At 46.8% G+C, this 12,135-nt stretch overlaps 1 protein-coding gene across 1 annotated transcript; it reads left to right on the top strand.

The window, feature by feature from the left end:
- Window positions 1–641: 641 nt before the first annotated feature.
- Window positions 642–11,669, top strand: nlk1 (nemo-like kinase, type 1). The gene is made up of 12 exons (XM_070848018.1): window positions 642–893; window positions 1,607–2,027; window positions 2,763–2,892; window positions 2,995–3,050; window positions 3,450–3,556; window positions 4,876–4,961; window positions 6,851–7,060; window positions 8,298–8,399; window positions 9,451–9,537; window positions 10,156–10,354; window positions 10,449–10,542; window positions 11,610–11,669. Exons 2-12 carry the CDS (start codon window positions 1,720–1,722, stop codon window positions 11,656–11,658), a joined length of 1,428 nt encoding a protein of 475 aa, XP_070704119.1. The 5' UTR covers window positions 642–893; window positions 1,607–1,719; the 3' UTR covers window positions 11,659–11,669.
- The last annotated feature ends 466 nt before the right edge of the window (window positions 11,670–12,135 follow it).

The raw sequence follows: 12,135 nt of genomic DNA, 5'->3' as shown, positions 1-12,135 counted from the left end.
AGAGGACCTCAAGTATGCGATAACATGACTTTTCTCACTTTCTCCCCCTAATTTATTACTAAACAGTCTCCAGTTTGCCTTTGTCAGAGTCTTCAGAGCAGGGGAACCTGCCGGGACATGGGATCAGTGGTTTCAGGAGGGCCATCGTGTATATACACTTTTATAAAGCTGATAAAGGCAAACTAATAGTTGTTTGTGTATGTTCCTCATGAACATTGAATGTGCATAACTCCTCTGCTTCATATGGTCTTTGCTCTTACTCTGGATGCTGATTTGTAATTCTTGAAAAAGGTAAATTTCCATGTGATTTGTAGCTACCTTGGTGACACACTTTCTGTGCATATTGATTGTACTTGATGCATAGTGCATAGCGCCTCGTTACTACTGTATTAAAAGGCAGTGAAGTGCATGTGTGGACTCCACTTGAACTGATCCCTGTGAGTGCTGCTGGTCGTGCACAAATCTTCTCAGGTGGCAGCAGGCAGCAGCAGAGCTAAGTAAGCATTGCTGCTTACAGCAGGATGAAAAGCACCAACCCTCCCCCACCCGGCTTTGCCAGCTCCTCCCACTTCACCAGCTAGCCAGCTAGCCGTGAAAGCGACCAGAAAATCCCGCTGGATTAAAATAACACCGAGGGCCTCCTGGATGAGACGCAGTCATCCAGAAAACACAAGGAATTGCCTCTATGGGACGCTTGTTCGGCGGATGCTACGACGGGATGGCCAGCTAGCGAGCGGTCCAGGGCTAGCTGCAGCTAGCTGCTAGGCGAGCTAACAATCCGGCTAGCTCCAGGAGCCGGGGCAGGAGCTCCGGACACGGGCAGCGAACTCCGAGTTTTCGCCCAACATTGACGCGGTTTTCGGGGCATGCTACCTCTGATTTGACCGAGCTCGGTTAGTAGGTTAGTCAAATCGTGTTCCGAGTGATGTGGCTTTGTTTGTAGAATAAGTAGGTCATCCTATCCGACCAATTGTCGTTATGTGGGTCAGAGGCATCACCGAGTTAACCTGTTAGCCGGAACAGCTGGTTAGCAACACGGCTAGCTGGTGACGGCAGAGGGGTTTTTTCTATCAGTCACTGACACGCAAAGGCAATAAGGTTAATGCACACGCTGCCGGGGGAGAGGAGCTCTGCAGCCCGCCTCGGTGAGGTTAAACATCGGGCAGGACCGTTAATCTTTACACACACACACACACACACACACATATATATAGATATATTTTGAAGTCGTCGCTGGCCGTCGTTAGCTGGCTGGAAAGCCGTTAGCTAGCTTAGTTAACCGAGCAGCTCCACTAACCAGGTGAGTGCAGGTCGCCCCAAACAAAAGGTAACAAAGTGAGTGAGTCGGTGGTTTGCTCGTTAGCTGCTGTCGGCACACTCAGGGCCGCGGTGTTAATGCTTTAACTGGCAGGGTTCAGGCTCTCGGTGTGTTTGGACATATTAGCTAACTGGATTAGCTTCGGTCTGGCTGCAGCGCTAGCTAGCTAGCTAGCTAACTAGCTAACTAGCACGGTAGCTGAGCCTTTCTTCTTGTTGGCATCGAGCTCTGTTGTTTACATCGGCAGTGTTACATATCCTGCTCCGTGTCCCCTGCATGCTCACACAGGAACGGGCGGATGATGCTGAGCGAGGAGCCGTGTTTCTAGCCGGGCAGCAGCAGCTTGGTGCAGCGCTCTCTCTCGCACAGCGGACCGTACCGGGGGTTTGGTGAGGGGGAGGATGGCGTTTCACGGCGCAGGCCGCCAGACCGTGTGTGGAGACCTGTTTCCGGGCTCTGAGCTGGGCCACAAGTATTTCTGTGTGAGCTCCTCCTGCGGAGCCCCCTCCACGGGCCTCAGCGCGACACCGTGCCTGACCGGACCCACCGCCCCGGCAGGGACCCCTCGTCACCCCACAGCTCTCGGAGGGAGCACCGGCGGCGGAGCGGCGGTGCCTCAGCCCTACAGCAACCCGGCCAGCGAAGTGCCGAGCCCCGCAGAGATGGAGCCTGACCGCCCCATCGGTTATGGCGCATTTGGTGTTGTCTGGTAAACATTCCTTATTATGGACCATGGCAGTGTTGTGCATGTGTTTCACCGCTGAAAGCTCCGAAGCTTCCTTTAGTGTGTGTGTGTGTTCTGTAGAGTGTTTAGTTTCTTAACCTCAGTGAAACAAGTCCTGCATCACAGTGAACATCATGTTTACCTGTTAGTTCATCACATTGTTCATACTTGTTGCCTGGTAATCAAGCACAGGAGGGTCACATCAGTCTGCACTGCTTCACAGCACACACATGACAGACAGTAAGTGGACACCAGGCTTACTGTCATTATTATCAAACTCTCAGTCTAACACATCGAAGTTGATGATGGGAACGATGCAGTGCTTTGGCTAAAATGTACAGGAACCTTTTTAATCTCTGCATTTTTGCACGATTAGTTTTCTTATCCACTAACTTGTCCATTATTTTCTCCGTCCAGTGATTGTTTTGTCTATACATGGCAGAAAATAGTGAAAAATGTGCATCGAAGGTGACGTCCTCACGATGCCAACAGTTCAAAACCCAAATGTTTTCACGTTGCTGTCATGTAAGGCAAAGAAAAGCAGCAGAAATGTATTAGTAGCAGATTGCCTCTCCTCTATAGTTGTGTGCTGCAGTTTGTGGAGCTCTTGGCATGTTGTCATTCCATGATTCAGTCCGTTAACTGTGTCTCCAAACTAGCCTGAGCTCTCACAGATAAATGTGTGTGTCTAAACGTCCTGCGGTTCTCACTGTCCTGCAGGTCAGTTACCGATCCACGTGACGGCCGTAAGGTGGCTCTGAAGAAGATGCCGAATGTCTTCCAGAACCTGGTCTCCTGTAAGAGGGTCTTCAGAGAGCTGAGGATGCTGTGCTTCTTCAAACACGACAACGTAAGGACCAGACAGGCGACATGTGGTGTTTGTAGTCGACGTGATCTCACATGTTTCAAACGTGGGGGAGAAGAAGGACTAAATGTCTTTCTGTTCTTGCAGGTTTTGTCGGCTCTGGACATTTTGCAGCCTCCACAAATCGACTGCTTTGAGGAGATGTATCCTTTTTTACCGCAGTCAAAACCAGTGGCTCCAAAGTCAAAATCAACCTGTGTAGTTAATTTGTTAAACTCGTTTCCAGCACACCTTCTCACTCGTCACGTACATTTACTCCCTCACACCTTCTGTCCCAGATTCTCTTCTTTTAATTGTCCCTATCCTGTCCTCCTTTTATTCACTTAATTTAGCAACTCGTCTCCGATCTAAATCCAGCCCATCGCTGCAGATGTGAGACTTGCCACCAGTGAATCATTACACACTGGTTTTATTGACACTTGTTGAGAAGCAACTGCGTCCAAAAACTGAGACCCGTGCTCGGAGATGCAGCGTGGTCGTGTAGGCGGAGGTCAGTGTGTGTGTGAGCTTGTTTTTTCCCTTGACAGCCAACCGCCCCGCAGCTACGTGATAACAGAACTGATGCAGAGCGACCTCCACAAAGTGATCGTGTCTCCACAGCCTCTCACCACCGACCACATCAAGGTCTTCCTCTATCAGATCCTCCGAGGTGAGCGGCCAGCCTCGGTTCAGCAGCAGTGGAGTGTTTGCTAAGCTGCTGTTTTCAGTGCCAGAGACAAGATGGTGCAACAATACAGCCGTGATTTATGCTGTAGGGATGAACAATATTCCTACCTGTTAAAGGAGAACCACATCCTGGTGTGTGAGTGACTGGTAGGTAGTAAAAGTGTTGGAACTGGTCCAGTAGATCACCTCAGCCAGCAGCCACCAAACGGGCTGCAACGTGATCCTTTGGGACAACACAGGCTCAAAACTACAACAAAGTAAAAGTGTAGTATTGTATTATATATGATAAATAAGATATAATAGAAGCCACCAGACCTCATTGACAGAAATAACAATTTTACTGCCTATAAAAGGTAAAATCCCTGTTTTAGTGAATGTAGTCTGGTGTGTGTGCTGTTTGTGGTTAAACCAAAAGGATCTTCCAGGTCTCTCTCTGTAGGGATCCTTTCCATGATGCTGTCACACACTTAGAATAACACTCTGAGCCTGTCAGTGGATCAAACAAGCTCTTTTAGTGGACCTACTGTGATCAGGTGCAGTTGTCCCAAAGGATCACGTTGCAGCCATTGCAGCCCGTTTGGTGGCTGCTGGCTGAGGTGATCTACTGGACCAGTTCCAACACTTTTAGCACCTACCAGTCACTCAGACAGCAGGAAAATGTAAACGACCATCAGTCCAAAACCCAAACATTTAATTTTCTATCAAATGGAAAAAGAACATCAGAATGTTGATGGCAGTTTTGTTTGACAAAAGACTAAAATAATTCATCCATTACCAAAACAATTATTGATCAGTTTTTTGTATTTAGTTGTGATCAAGATTCTAGCTCCTACAAAGTTTTTTGTGTTGAGGTCTTATCTATCTGTTCAATCTGTAAATGTCTATAATTGGATTTGATCATCAACAGCGTCAGTTTTCCAGTTTATATTGTGAAAACAGCATTTGAAATGGTCCTTAAAGGGGCCTCACGTCTACCGTTTGTTTCTTCCCCCTCGTGTCAAGAAACGTGTCAAATCTGGCTAAAAGATGTGTTTTTACTGTTTAAGTTCCACAAGCTGAGCACTGAAATCACTGTTTACCTCCGTGACCTGACCCCAAAGCGTCTCTCTAAACCTAAAAGACACATTGACCTGGAGGACAGCTGATGACGTTAATATGATGCTGGTTATTGTGACCGATATGAGAGAGGAACAGAGTCTGTGAACTTAATGTGTCAGTGAAGAGATGACACATGGTGGTTGTAGATGTTTTGGTAATGAGAATGCAGGAAAACAAAGACGTGATTGGTGTTTTCTCGCTCAGGGCTGAAGTACCTGCACTCTGCTGGGATCCTGCACAGAGATATCAAACCTGGAAACCTGCTGGTCAACAGCAACTGTTTGCTGAAGGTAAAGCTTCAATCTGTCTTCCACAGCTTTTTATTTAATCGTGCTGTTTAACACACTGCTGCCTGACCTGGTTTTGCTTTGAAACCTTTTTAATAGCTGAACCATTTCTACGCTGAATGATGTCTTTTAGCTGCCAAACCGAAGGCTGATCGTCAGACTTGTGACGGTCGAATGATAAATCAGTGATTAGGTTTGATGGTGGAACTAAAGCCCTCAGTGTCTGTCGTCCATGGACCCGACGCCCCACAGCTCCGCTCTGTTTCTGCTGTTCACCAAAACTTTGCTCTGCACTAGTGAACATTTGGGTTGAGACTTGGAGTGTGATATTTTCAGTCCAGGAACGAATACACTCGTGAAAGAGCGAGCCTGTTCTCAGAGTGTGGAGTTAACTGTGGGTCTATTATATTAATCATAATCATGTTTTAAATGTCTCTACAATGGGTACATTTTTGATTAGCTTTTACGTTAATTAATTCACTATACAGTCTATGGTCAACACACACGCTTTCCTCTTCTGCTGTGTGTTCTTCTTGGGCTGTCTGTCTGTCTCTCTGTCTCTGTCTGTCTGGCTCTCTATCACTGTCTGTCTCTCTCTCTCTGTCTGTCTGTCTGTCTGTCTCTGTCTGTCTCTCTCTGTCTGTCTGTCTCTCTCTTCTGTTCAGTCCTCCTGTAGTGTTGAAAGCCGTCCATGCTGCTGTGTCACTAGATTGTGACATAACTTCTCCTACCGCCCCCCAGCAATTGGATCTCCTATTGGCAATCAACAACTAATTGCTCAACCCTAGTGATGTTCCTCTGTCAGACTGTTTGTTTTTAGAGTCCTGAAGAGGCCCCAAGAAAAAAGAAAAGATCTGAGAGAAGTCAGAAGAAATAGTTTTTGTACAAAAATGTTAACATTGCTCAGATTTGATCTTACTCACCTCCCCTGGGACGGGGTAAGAACCTAACCAACCAAAAGTTAGATGATGAGAAGAGTCCCGGCTGAGTGTTCCTTGGACACGGGAGAAAAACTCAGACTCGATTCAGGAGCAACTTCAACATTGGGATAAAGCCCATATGGCTGGACCATGCATGAAAGGCTAGAGAGCTCTTAATTTGAAAGGACAGATATGGGAAGTGGTGACAGACAAACAGACTTGTTGTACTGCATGAACTAAATGAACAGTGTGTTCAGACAGGCTCCTCGCTGGTTTTCCCACCATTTGTCTGTGTCTCATAAAATATTATTTTAAAGTCTGACAATGACGGCTTTGATTTCTCCCTCGTGTGTTTACAGCGATCCTTATTCAGACTGTGTCCTGACGGCCAAACACACACATTTCAATAATCCAATTAACTTTGTAAGCGTGGGATGACTCGTCAGTTATTGGCATGAATGAACGACTTCCTCCCCCGAAAACAAAGGTGTCTCCTTCAAAGGTGCTGCTGCATCGTGACGCCACAACCCCCCCACCCCCACCCCCCCCCCCGGCTGTCTTGGAGACTGCACAAAGTCCCAGAGGCACAGACTGATTTGGCCAAAATGAGCATGTCTTATGCAAACAAACAAAGTCTGCAGTCTGCTGCAGATGAAATCTGCTCTCCAGGCGTCACACACCGCTAGCAGTGCCATACTGCATGCTACTGTGAAAAGATGGTGTGAGGCGCGTGCTGCTGCTGCTGTAGTGTGAAGTAGGAGGTTCAGAATGCAGCCGTGCAGCAGTGAGAGGCGTCCCGGACACTTCCTGGAAGTCCAGTTTTGTCATGGCTGTGACTGTCAGTGGCACAAACAGCCGGCTGTGTCAAACCTGCAGCAAAGACTTCAGGCGGGAGGAGTTTAGTCCCTCCGTTTGTACCAAAACAAACCACAGCGTGTCTGAAAACACAATTTTATCTCCTGTTATCATCAGATTTGTGATTTCGGCCTGGCGCGGGTGGAGGAGCCCGACCCGTCGCGTCACATGACCCAGGAGGTGGTGACGCAGTACTACAGGGCGCCGGAGGTGCTGATGGGCTGCCGGCACTACGGCTCGGCCATCGACGTCTGGTCAGTGGGCTGCATCTTCGCAGAGCTGCTGGGACGGCGCATCCTCTTCCAGGCCCAGAGCCCCATTCAGCAGGTGAGACCAGTGGCGGTAACCAGGGCGACGATAGGTAACGAAGCACTAAAACCACGCGTGGAAAAAACATTTTACGTCAACGAAATAAAAATAAAGACCAGACTAAAACTAAAGATACTGTGTTCTCACAAAACTATAAATAAAATGAATCTACAGGAAATGCTTTTATTTTTAGGAATGTGTCGACGCCTGCGGAGGCGTTGGATGCATCTGTTTGAGAGCAGGACTCAGCTGCCTTCACACAGACTTGTGATTGTGTTGGAATAAACCCGCCTCTGATGAATAGCCCACATGTTAAACTAATAAACAACAACTGAATGTCCACTAAACATTTTAAACACAAAGTGAAACGAGAGAGAAACAAACTGGAAGTGAAAAACCAAACCAAAATAAAAACTGTATAAACCTGTTACCTCTACATGTACCTAAACACACGAGTGGTGTTTTCCCACTGCTGTGTGGGTTTACAGTACCACGTCCTTACGTTGTTTTGTTTATTATCTTTAGGGGAATTTTGCGTCTTAAAAGCAAACTCAGGGACTTGTTTCTCCCTTGTTCCCCACAGTGGTGTTCAGCAGGGCTCGTACAAGGTCCCTAGCCTGACGGAGCTCTTTCCTCCCCGTGTCTGGTGTAAACCCAGCTGTCATTTTAATGAACAAACACACAAACATTTAGAAAGGCTTCTGAGAGGAGCCGCAGACAGGAAGACGTGAAGGAGATGTGAGCCGGTCGCATCAGGAGCTGCTGTGTGAAAGATTCTTACTCTCCTGCTGGTTTTTTGATGAATGCTTCTCTAAAATGTCAGAAAAAGGTTTTGTACATAAGCTGGTGTTTCCTTGCTGCTGTCTTTGCCCGACCAAACATTTGATTCAGTCTTGTAGGAGAGAAAAGCAGCAAACCTCTGTTTTTTTTAAAAAAAGCCCGACCCAGAGAATGTTTGACATTTTTGCAGGCAGAATGAATCATCTGTTATTGATGGATTTACTGTTGAGCACTGAAGGAGCACTTGTTGTACTGCCCCTCTTTATCAGACCTGCAGCACATTTAACTTCCTTCCCTCTGTCAGCGTTAATGTGGAGCAGTAGAGAGGTTACCAAACACTGTGTTAGCCGCTCTGTTTTGTCCTGATATGCAGCTTTGCATCTTGCCACGTGTTTGCGTGCGGGATAGTGGGACTATAGAAAGTGCAGCTCTGTGTTTAACAGCCTCCCTGTCTTCCCTCCCCGCTCTGCTCCAGCTGGATCTGATCACAGACCTGCTGGGAACGCCTCCTCTGTCGGCCCTGGCGTCGGCCTGTGAAGGAGCCAGAGCCCACATCCTGAGGGGGCCGCACAAACCGGTACGTGACTGTGTGGTCTGCTCACGCTGAATCCACCACCGCCAACACTGCTGCAGGAGAAACGCTCCTTTCTGTTCCTCAGAAACCTTCCACCGAGGAGCCTCTGCAGAAACGCCGTGTTGACTCATGGTTACGCTTTCATAGCAGGTTCTCAAACCCAGAATAGGTTTGGCTTTCAGCAGTCGCTAATAACGGAGGTTAGAAATGAGTGTCTGGAGGTCGGAAACAGTTCAGTTCAGTTCATGAACCGTTGATTAAATGTGGAATCAGACACATTGAGATCAGAGCGGGAGCCTCCTGTCTTCAGACCGTGTCTTTAATAAGTCTGTTGCTCCAGTTTTATTCTTCTGTCTTCTGTCAGTTTGAGAGAACCTGAGAACCAAAAACTGTTCAATCAGCTAAATGTATTATTATATATTGTCTTATTCACCTCGTCCCCATGGTGAGAACACGTCAGAGCCCCCACCTGTTTATTAGCTGGGTATGACCTTCTCTGTCAGCTCCATACTTTAGCAGCATGGTGCCACTACAGCCGGACCAGGAGTGGGTTCCTGAAGCCAGAGTCAGTGGAGTTAATGGTTTTAAATGTAATCCGGTGATCCGTTAAAAGCTGCCTTATTAGTTAGTGGCCAGCAGGGGGCAGTAGGCCATGAAAACCAGCCCTTTATCACTTGTAGCAACGTTATTGATCAGGAAACGGAGGTATTATCTGTACACGAGTCACACATGGATAAAAAGTAGATCTTTGAGCACTACAGTCCCCCAAGTTTGAATTTAAAATCCATGTGTGTCACTGCTTGGAGCTCATTGAATCATCTTTATGCAAAGTAGCATGAGGCCAAAGGTCTTTTAGGTCACAGCTGTATTTCTGTCACATCTGGCTGATGCTAGATCTGTTAAACATGGTCACTTTTAAACTAGCAACTGCAAATACAAACAAACACACCGATTTATTTACTTCACATCTCATCACAGAGTTAGACAGTGTGTCAGTGCAGCAGCAGATTTTCAGACCGACTGGTGAAAGAAACTGTTTGTTTTTGGTCCTCAGCCGTCGCTGTCGGTGCTCTACATGCTGTCTGATGGAGCCACGCACGAGGCGGTGCACCTGCTCTGTCGGATGTTGGTCTTTGATCCCGTGAGTTCACAGATTTGATGTTTGTGCTTAACTGTGATGGTAGGTAGTAAAAGTGTTGGAACTGGTCCAGTAGATCACCTCAGCCAGCAGACACCAAACGGGCTGCAATGGCTGCAACGTGATCCTTTGGGACAACTGCACCTGATCACAGTAGGTCCACTAAAAGAGCTTGTTTGATCCACTGACAGGCTCAGAGTGTTATTCTAAGTGTGTGACAGCATCATGGAAAGGATCCCTACAGAGAGAGACCTGGAAGATCCTTTTGGTTTAACCACAAACAGCACACACACCAGACTACATTCACTAAAACAGGGATTTTAGAGAACAGGACACAGGAGCTGCTGCCTCCATCAGTCAGTGTGTCTGTTTATTTGTGTTACACAAATGATCTGAACTGACCCTTTAAACAGTAAATGACTGAGACATCAGTAAACCAGCAGCTCCTGTATTCTGCTGGCTGAGGTGATCCACTGGACCCATTCCAACACTTTTAGTACAAGTCATGTAGAAAATTTGTAGTAATTTGCTAAAAAAAAAACCAAAAGCAGGGCTGAGGTTTGAAATACTGGAGAACTCCTTTTAACTGAACTAAAATCAAAGAGCTCTGTTTGCCTCCAGGCTAAAAGGATTTCCGGCAGCGACGCCCTCTCCCACCCGTACCTGGACGAAGGGCGTCTGCGCTACCACACCTGCATGTGTCAGTGCTGCTACTCTGTTCCCAGCGGACGAGTTTACACCCGGGACTTCGAGCCGGTCGCCGAGCGGCCGTTCAGCCACAGCTACGAGAACAGTCTGCTGTCCGTGTGGCAGGGAAAAGGTACCGCAGCCGACTGTCCTCCCAGATTTCTTTTTCTTCATTTACAGATTGTTTTCCTCACATTCTGTTACTGACGGCTCTGTCCCCACATCAGAGTTAATCCATCGCTTCATCACGGAGCACCAGCAGGGAAAACGAGTGCCGCTGTGCATCAACCCTCAGAGTGCTGCCTTCAAGACCTTCATCAGGTGAGGGAGAGGAGGCGGAGCAATGTTACTGTAGTCAGTCTGCACACTTCAGGTAGTCGACTTGGGCCTTCTGAAGGGAAAAGGGGGGGCGCTGGCTGATGAAGAGAGGTTGGTGTGTTTGCTCAGACTCAACATGGACAAACGTGTGCTTCAGGTGTGTTGGACTGGATTTACTGGTGCTATTTAGTATCAGACTGCAGCTGATGATTCTTTTCATTCTGGATTCATCTGCTGCTTATTTCCTCCATCAGTCCACTGATTGATTGGTTTGGAAAAATGGTGAGAAACGTCGTCACAATGAGCCCAAAGTGACAAAGTGACTCCTTCACTGTGAACCAACAGTCCAAAGATCAGCGTCACTAAAAACACATTCATGTGATTCAGATCATCCAGAGGAGAAGCTGCAACCAGGAACTGTTTTTAAAGAGAAGATTATAGTTAATGAACAGTTTTCTCAGTTCTTTAATGGATGAGTAGACTGATTTTAATTTGGAGCGAAACAGAAGATTTGATAAACTACTAACTGTAACTGAAGCTGTCAGATAAATGTAGTGCAGTAAGAAGTACAAGATTTCAGCCCAAAGATTTGTGTCAAGAGGCTGCACATTAAATGTCGACACATTAATGAGAGATTAGAAAAATGTGTAACGGTGAGGTGAACCACAGAGAGCAGTAAGAATCTGAAATATTCACCAAGCCTCGACACTAACCAACAAAAGGTCTTCAAGTATTCACGTAAATTCACTGAGACTCTGGTTAGACGGCTGATCAATACTGTTAATAACCAGTATGTTGTTTTTAGATTCAAAGTTTTGCATCAAATGTTCCTAAACTGAACACTTCTCCCTCTGAACTGACAGCATGTTACTTTGATTGGCTTTGAATTGAACTCTTTAAGTCTTTCATTGAACTTTGTGACGCCGACGCCCCCCTGATAAACCTGAACATGACTGGACAGCTGGAACTCAGTGAGGAGATGTTTGATCTGCTGGAGGAGAAGCAGGAAGTACGTCAGGTGTGTGCTTTAACAGGTGTGTGTGTGTGTGTGTGTGTGTGTCCGTCCTCAGGTCCACTGCGTGGCACTCCTCCAAGGTGTCCAGGAAGGAGGAGAGATGAACGGCCCTCCTCTTCCCCTCGAGAGGCGACCGCAGTTTGGGGGAAGGATTTCATTGGCAGAGACATCTGAAAATACCCAAGAGTTTCGGGTCTTTTCTCTTTTTTTGTTTGTTTTTTGGCTCGTCCCACCACCAGGGGGGAAACAACGACCCTCCTGGTCTCCTCCTGAAAATCCTCACCGTTGTTTTTCCCCTACAAAGTTTCCAGAATATGAAAACGACAGTTGAACTTTTTAAACGGCCCTAACAGCTGATGTTCAAGGCATTTTCGGTGCTGAATTTGAAAAAAAAAAAAAAAATGCTGCTGAAGTGTTTGAGGAGGATCAAGAAAAAGAGGAAGTGAACTGAACTCGGTACTATATTGGATTTCCCATCTATGGTAGTAGAGACATGAAGAACTAATGGTTTTAATCGTTTGGTAGAATTGTTGCTTAGTTGATTTGAAGTCATTCCAGCCCTGTGCAATATGGTTTAATTT

This window comes from Pempheris klunzingeri, chromosome 17 (genome assembly GCF_042242105.1).
Source record: "Pempheris klunzingeri isolate RE-2024b chromosome 17, fPemKlu1.hap1, whole genome shotgun sequence".
NCBI lineage: Eukaryota > Metazoa > Chordata > Actinopteri > Acropomatiformes > Pempheridae > Pempheris > Pempheris klunzingeri.
This window is presented reverse-complemented; position numbering and strand designations above follow the sequence as displayed.